At 52.9% G+C, this 7,737-nt stretch overlaps 1 protein-coding gene across 1 annotated transcript in view; it reads right to left on the bottom strand.

The window, feature by feature from the left end:
* Positions 1 to 2,058: 2,058 nt before the first annotated feature.
* The window catches only part of RMDN3 (regulator of microtubule dynamics 3), a 30,878-nt gene continuing 25,199 nt past the window's right edge, over positions 2,059 to 7,737 (bottom strand). Inside the window, exons 10-12 of the mRNA XM_009892441.1 lie at positions 5,815 to 5,868; positions 3,704 to 3,784; positions 2,059 to 2,112 (exon numbers count right to left, since the gene is read on the bottom strand). Coding sequence (XP_009890743.1) covers positions 2,059 to 2,112; positions 3,704 to 3,784; positions 5,815 to 5,868 — 189 coding nt within the window. The remainder of the gene's footprint in view (positions 2,113 to 3,703; positions 3,785 to 5,814; positions 5,869 to 7,737) is intronic.

Below are 7,737 nucleotides of genomic sequence, written 5' to 3'. Positions count from 1 at the left end.
CTAACTGCACGGCGGTTTCGAGAGCTATTACCAGTTCTCTCCAGCAAAAAAAAACCCCGCAAGTCTTCCATGGAAGAATGAAGTTGCTGATCATCATCTTTTGGGTATCGCGGTTGCGGATTTCCCAGCTCGGCTTAAGCAATCGCAAAGAAAATAGCTGAAAAACTTGTGCAAATATTTAAAAGACTGGATGTTTAGAAGGGGGGGGGTGGGGAGGAAGGTCATCCGCTGGGAAATAGTCAAAACAAGACAAAGTCACATTAAGCAAAAAAAGGCAGCTTCATCATTCAACTGGAGAACTCACAGAGCACACATTAAATACAAAAAAGTCCCGCAATTAGGGACTGGGCGGCCGCCCGCGGCGCGGGAGCTGTGTGCACAGACGCAGGATCAGCCCCAGCCCGGCGGCACGCACTTCTCCGCTTAAACCATCAATTTTCATCCTTTCCGGCAAATCAAGCGCAGCGCGCGCTTGCCGGGGTGTCGGGAGGTGAGCGCAGCACCAACGTTGTGGAGAGTTTCGTTTGGGTAAACAAATGAACAAACAAAGCTACAAAGTGCCAAATCTATAATGTACGGGAAGTTTTTAAGCTCGAGTTTGCGTTTCCCCTCCAGTGTTACGTTCCCAAAGTAAAACCCCGTCAGCTGAATATACACCTGCAAGGGGCTAAAAAACGCGACTAGGAACCGCGTCACTCTCGCCCTCTGCGCTTCACAAGGACTACACAACACGGCAAGACGCCACAAACGTTACAAAAATGTCGAGTCAGCTGCCAGCCGAAACCTGAAGGGCTGTCACAAACACCTTTCTGAGCGTTGGGGGAGATCTCTGAAGCAGTCTTCGCCTTCGCCCCCCCCTTCGCGCGGGTGCACGGTGCCTGGCCGCGCTCCACCGGCTGCCCAGACCCGTCCCCTCCTCGGCATCCCCTCCTCGGCCAGCCCAGCGCGGGCAGAAGGGCATTACCGGCGACTCCTTGCCAGCCGGCCGCGTCCCCAGGCGGGTGGCCCCATCGGAACCCCGGCAGCGCCGCAGAGGGACGCAGGAAGTCTTCAGTCCCGTGGGAGCGAAGGGAGTACGGCCGCTGGGAGGAAGTCCTGAAGTTTAAAACCCCCGATTCCTCGCTTCTCGGAAGAAAGCGACGCACCTCTTAAAAACGAGGTCCGCGTTGCGCAGGAGGTGCCGGGGGCGCGCTGGGACCAACCCCCACCGGGGCAGCGGGGTGGCTCTCCCCCCGGCCGAAAACCACTCCGGTAGTTCAGGCATAGCTGGGAAGGACCAAGAGCGCATCCTGCACACCACCGCCCGCTTTTTCACGGCGAGGAGGAAAGGGCTGACAACTCCCTTATTTTAAATCACTGTTGTCTTCGCATCGTTTTTGTCACGGCCTTTTCTCATGGCACAGTGCCCCCCGGAGCCGCGAGCCCGGGGCAGGGCAGCACCCCGCTGCCCCCGGCACAGCCGCTCGCCAGTCCCCCTCCCCTGAAGCTCTCCGAAAGGCGTGTCATCAGTCAGTGCAACTGATTCGATTCACACATATTGTTAAGGAAAAGAGAAAACAGTTAATCTGGAAAACACATTGGGCAAAGACTTCCTCAGGACTGAGCGGAGAGCGCTCAGCAGCCGCAGGCGCAGGCTGACAGACCGGCAGAGTCCGTGATAGGAAGGATGTACGTGCATGTATAAATATGTATACATTTTTATATCAAAGTATCTATCTCACATATCTCTATGATATATATACAATCCCAAGTATTTTTCGTATCACAAATTCTACCTAGACAGCCTCCCCGCTCTGTTTTTAGGAAGTTGACATCTTTTAGGAGTTTTAAAATCGAACCTCTGCAGTGCTGTAAGTAGGAAAATAACACAGAATTTTATCCGATTAAATCCCACCGAGATCTTTTCCTGGACGTGCTGACGAGACTGCTGGGTGTTTTTTTCCTGTAAACTCTTGTGGCTCATCCCTGAAGCGCCATCAAAGCTGTCAGGACCGTGAGACCCCTTTAGCTGGAATGTCACTGTCTGTGCAGTACCAAGCGGAACGAGCCTTTCCGTAGTTATTCCTGCCAGACTGACCGCATCTCTGCGAGTTCTCTCTCGCTCTCTGCATCCTGGAAATGCAACAAGAGAACGGATGAATATACAGCCTAACCGAAACAATTCAAAAAGAGAATTTCCCTTTTCTTCTCCAGGCCCACACCAGGCTTTAAGCATATCCCAGCCTCACATTTTTCCTCCTACTGCTTTGGGTTTTTTCTCCTCCCCGCACCTCCCTCTCAACGCTGCTGTCTTTAAGCCTATCGAAGCGCTCCAAGTATCAAAGAGAGTTGCTCTGCCGTTTCCTTTGAGAGGCGAGCACCGACAAGCGGGACAGCAGGATCCAAGCCCTGCTCCCTCCCCGACTCCTGCAGTCTGGACCAATGCCTTCGGTTTTCCTTCTCAGCGTGATGGACGTCATTTGATTGATGACGAGAACTAACACTTGCAAAGACTTAACCGAAGCCACTTCAGCACGGGCTTCCTTGCTCGACTCCCTCTTTTAATTTCAGAGCAGGAGAGAGAATTAACCGTTCATGACTTTTCCGCCCGTAGCTCTCTCCGAGTCTCTCCTGAAAATCTCAGTGCTTTCCCGATTAAACTTTTGTGCCTCCAACACGTATATTTCATGTTCTTTTGGAAGAAACCCTCTTTCTCTTGCTCAGACATACCATTCTACCTCTGTCTAGAGCGACTCCCAACCAGCGCGCGGTGAGGACGCTCCTCCCGAGGCAGAGCTCGGGCATTCCCCTCCGCCAGAAGGGAACGGACTCTGCCCCGTCCCTGGTTTGCCCGGACGCGGCCGCAGGCGGTGGCCCAGTGGCTTGTGCAGTACTGGCCAGTGCCCTGCAGGTGGTGGCGCAGGCAAGCCAGCTCCTCGCCAGACGGCTCGCCGAGACCTCTTGCGCACTTGGGTTTGAATCTGGGCACAATACTTTCGCCACAGCAACCTAAAAACTGGTTATGGCCTCACAAACAGCGGCACGAAAGCGCGGTGTAGTCCGAGGACTCTGCCTTCCACCCAGAACGCCCACGCCGTCAGGGGAAGGCTGCAGCTGTAGGGTCTGTGTTTACGTTACCTCCCTTGCGTTTGTCACGACGATGCAAATAACATCGGATTAATATTAAAAGCTGCCGTGTTTCGATTCAGTTTCTAACTGGCAGTAATTTGAAGGCAGTGTCTCCAGAGCTTCCGCTTAACGGGAGAAGCGCAAAGGAAAAGGCCAGTGCCGAAGAGCTCCGGCTGGGGAGCGCTGCCACAGGGCGGGTTCCAAAACGCAGTACAGCCTGCTCTCCAAAACCCGGTGAGAGGGACAAAAGAGCTGCAATATTCCAGATATTTTTAAAAAAAAATATATATATATAAATAAAAATGCTGGGCAGCACCCACAAAGCCCCGAGCGGCTCCGCACAGCGCGCTCCAGCCCGGGGGAGCTGCGGAGCTTAGGTGGCCCCCGGAGAGCTGAGAGCAGCTCCACCACAGCCACCCCCAAAGGCAACCGGCACCGCTCCGGCCCGGACAACCACTCCGCTCAAGTGGCCCAAGAAGAGAGTCCACGCTAAGGAACAAAAATAGTTTAAAACCTGGGCTTACGAGCGGGAACATCTTTTAGAAAACAGTTTTATCTCTGCTCATGACCAACGCATGCTTATTGAGCCCGCTACCTCTTTTGTATTGACCGGCAGCTCTGAGGCAAGATTCATCCAGAGAGCAGCGGCGGCGTTGTTCCCCATGTCCCTGTAGCACTGCGGAGAGAAAAAATGACAACGTGAGAAGAGTTAAACGGGGAAAAAACAGGCAGCAAATATAATTGAGCAATTACAGCCCCTGGCAACTGATAAAGAGAGCTGTTTCTACCTCTTAACTGTTTGCACTGTATAGTTTCAGGCTTCTGACATTCCCCGCAGTACCTTCATTCCCTGAGCGTTACCATCACCAGCACATGACGGAACACGAGGTTTCCTTTCTCGTCTTTTTGTTTTGGGCAAGGAGATTGGTTTTGTGATCGGAGACTTTAAGGTGTCCCCGTCATTTTCAGCACTTTCAAAGCTCTACTTTTATTTCCACTTTGCCGCTATTCCTCACACCGCTTTCATTATGAAACCTCTCTCCCGAGAGCACACCTTACATTCCCATGGCTGTGAAAAATGAGGTTCGACTGCAAGCGCCGAGACATCTCATATTTACAGGTCTCTCAGGTCTCACAACAGCCGTGAAATATTCCTCACAGCGGACTCTTCTCCAACAGCAGAGGAAGAGTCCCCCCTCTATGTGACAGGAAGGTTTTCGGTGCCTCGAGGGTCACGGCAGCACCGGGGACTATGAAATACGCACGGTAAAAGGAAGCGGTTGCTTAAAAAAACCCAACCCCCATCAGCAATGCAGTCAATCATTGTTGCAATTGCCGTAAAAAGCCGACGTTCAGTTAGGGTGAGGACAACAGCCCAACTCCTGCGGGGCTGCTCTGTCACTTCAGACTGAAATGTCACTGCGCGGTATGAGCGCGTCTGTACTTTGGTGATTTTCCTGGGTCGTGGGGCAGTTCTGAGCCTGTTCTGCTGCGAGCGCTGTCAAATTCTGCATCTGGCAAATCCAAACCAGACGAAGTCATGGACATCCTCGAAGCCCTTAAAAACTCCGCGTCCCTGCGCGTCAGCCAAAAATGCCCGAAGACGACTACAAAACACAGTTTGTTTTTTCACTGAAGTTTGACCCATCGGAGCACTATCTCCTTCCAAATAATTAGACGCCAATTGCACTTTTTAAATGTTGTGATTAAGGATGTGACCCAAAGGGCCAGAGCCTGAGATTAGGGCAAAACCCCCAGCCAAAATCAAACAGATACAGCAGTCCTATTAACCTTTATGCTAACTTGGGTTCGCAGAGTGTTTCTGAAGCTGAGCCACATCTGCCAGAGGGGTGGTGAGCCATTAGCCCCATAAAACCCCTACCAGCCCACGCAGGCTGCACACAACGAAACCCCGGTTTTTACTAGATGCTTATTGTGAAGTGAATTCTGCACCTAGGTTCCAGCAATAACCCTCCCCAGACCGAGCAGAGCCTACGACTTGCACGCTACCCTGAGAAAACTCACATTCTTTGGGACAATTGGGAATTTGGGAATTTCACGGAGAATGACGACAGCTACTCTTAGCTACGCCCACTCTGGCTAGTATTTCTAAAGCTATTTGGGCTTTAAATATTTCTAGACTCCAACTGGAGATTGCAGGAATTAAGCAGCAATTTCAACCGTTAAGAATTCAAAGCAAATGACTCCCTCAATGCAAACAAAAAAAGATCTTTGGAGCTCCAGCTCCGGGCCCCCGTCGGGTATTTAATCATTGCTCACGACTCCCATCTGTACTGGTACGAGAGAGACATACTTTCTCCTTCACTTTTCCCCGGGAGTCTCTTTCTGTACACACCACAGAAACCCACAGTGGTGGTGGTGGTGGGATGAAGCCTCCAGCCTGCGGCTCGCGAGTCACCCGTGCCGCTTTATACAGAATTCGACCCGTGAAAAACCAAGAAGGACGCTCCACTGCATGACTCGAGGGCAAAACCCTCTCTGAATTTTAATGCCTCTGCACGAGGCGATTCGGCCTTTTTTAGAAATGTTATCGTCTCGTAAAATCTTGCTTCTGCCTGGAGTAACTTACGCGTGCTTAGCACTTCAGGGCCAAAGATAATTTTTTAATATTTCTTATCCTATTTTAATATCTCGTACCCTAGAAGCACGTGACTGAACTGAAGAAAGCAACAAGCAGCCGGTTACCTTGGCGACGTACACTCTGCCCGCTTTGGAAAATCCCGGGCTCAGTTCCTCAACCTACAAGGAAGAGAGGGGCGGGCAGGACAGGACAGGGGAGGGCAGAGGTTAGGATACGCACAGGACACAGGCAATGCTTACGTCAGGCTCGCTGCACCTCTTAAAAAGGAAAAGAAAAAAAAAACCAGATGACTAAACCCTACTTTTGTAAATCCATAGAGCAGCGTACGAATTCCCCACAGGCGTGCCTGGCCGGGTGAGGAAGGCCCCAGAGTCCCACGGCGCCCGTGACCCGATGCGCACCGTTCGTGCCCTCCCCCGGTGCGCGTTTGGGGGCAGAGCGGCGCAGTGGGGCGCCCAGCGGCGAAGGGAAGCTCGGGCCAGCCCGGCCGCCTCTCCTGCACGCGCGGGGGCACCGCTTTAACCCCTCTGCCCGTTCCGCCTCATCCACTCGGGCTTCTCCCCAACACGCTGGTGCCAAACCTCAGCAATCTGCCCCCAAACTTGGATCTTCTCCCTCCCGGTTACTAGTTCCCCGTTTCCTAGCTACCCGCTGCCTTCTTCCAGTCGCCTCAGCGAGGGCCATCCCGCTCCGCGCAGCTCCGCTCCCACCGCCCACCCTCGGCTCGACCCGCGTCCCGGCTGCGCTCAGACTCCCCGTCGCGCTCTGCCGCTGCCTGAGCCCACACCTCGGAGGGCGCACCGGGAGCACCAGACAGACAACGTTCACCCTCTTAATTCCGTTGTGTGCCCTTCGCCTGATTCCGCGCGGGACGGACGCAGCGCCGCGATGTGCCGGCAGCTCTCCCTCCCCCCGAAGCGCGCCAGCCGCGGCTCAAAGCCGAAGCGGACTGCGCTGAGCACGGGGAAACGCACTTGTTCAGGGGATTATCACCTTCCAGAGGGATGCTCTTGCCTGCTTTTACAATTCTCTCTGTATATGACCGAAGCTGAACGGCAGAGAAATGCGCGCCCCTGTCCCAGAGCGCAGCCCCACTCCACCCCAGCAACACCGGGGACAACCCCTTTCTCTCTCTAATGAAAAGAAACAAACCACTGTGCCTCAAACTTATCTCTGAAATGATCTGCCCGCTTTGGCTGAAGAATCTACGGCCTAGGGCAGGTACCTGTCACAAACTTCCCTCTCCAACAACGACATTTTGGCAAAATTGTAAGAAATTGAAATAAGCATGCTACGCCCTGACACTCCGCAGAACTGCCGGCCCAATCTGCGAGTTATGAAGTGGTGAGGAGAGAGCGGGGCAATCCGTTCCTGTAACACCTCATCAGAGGGGCTTACGGGCAGTTCTCACAGGCACAGCCAAAGCCAGGCTGGGCAACTCGTTCGGCTGGCGCAGACCCTTGCAACAAGAGCGACGTGCTCAAAAATGCCGCTCAGGCCACGGCCTAAATGCGTTTTCATCAGCGGGAGGACAAAAAAGAAAAGCCATTCCGAGGGTGGGACTCCTACCCCTGGGAAGTACCCCGAAGAATTTCTTTCAAGACATACATAAGCAACGTACCCCTGACACCTTGAAGGAGTTGTCTTCAAAAGTCTGAATTGGATTAGTTTGGCCTCATCAGACAGCCTTTTAATACAATATTCCGAGAGAAATTAAAACGACAGAGCATTATGAGTATCCGCGCAAGCGTTCCCAGGGATGAGCTCAATCAGATCTTACCGAGCCTGGGAGAGCACAGACCGTGCGCATTCAGGATCAAGCAATGAACCGCTTTTTTTTTGTGGCTTTGAAAAGAAAACCCAAACCCTTAAACCCAATTCTGAACACTCTGGGGCTAGTTCTGAGGTCTTCAAAACCATGTCCTTCCATCTGGCTATTGTATAACAAAATTTCTGCTTTCGCCAGGTTTTTTCCCCACAGGTTCCAGTCAACAGAGATGCATCGTGGAGCACGGGTGGAGCGAGGG

This window comes from Charadrius vociferus, unplaced genomic scaffold (genome assembly GCF_000708025.1).
Source record: "Charadrius vociferus isolate BGI_N301 unplaced genomic scaffold, ASM70802v2 scaffold1039, whole genome shotgun sequence".
In the NCBI taxonomy this organism is placed as follows: Eukaryota; Metazoa; Chordata; class Aves; order Charadriiformes; family Charadriidae; genus Charadrius; species Charadrius vociferus.
This window is presented reverse-complemented; position numbering and strand designations above follow the sequence as displayed.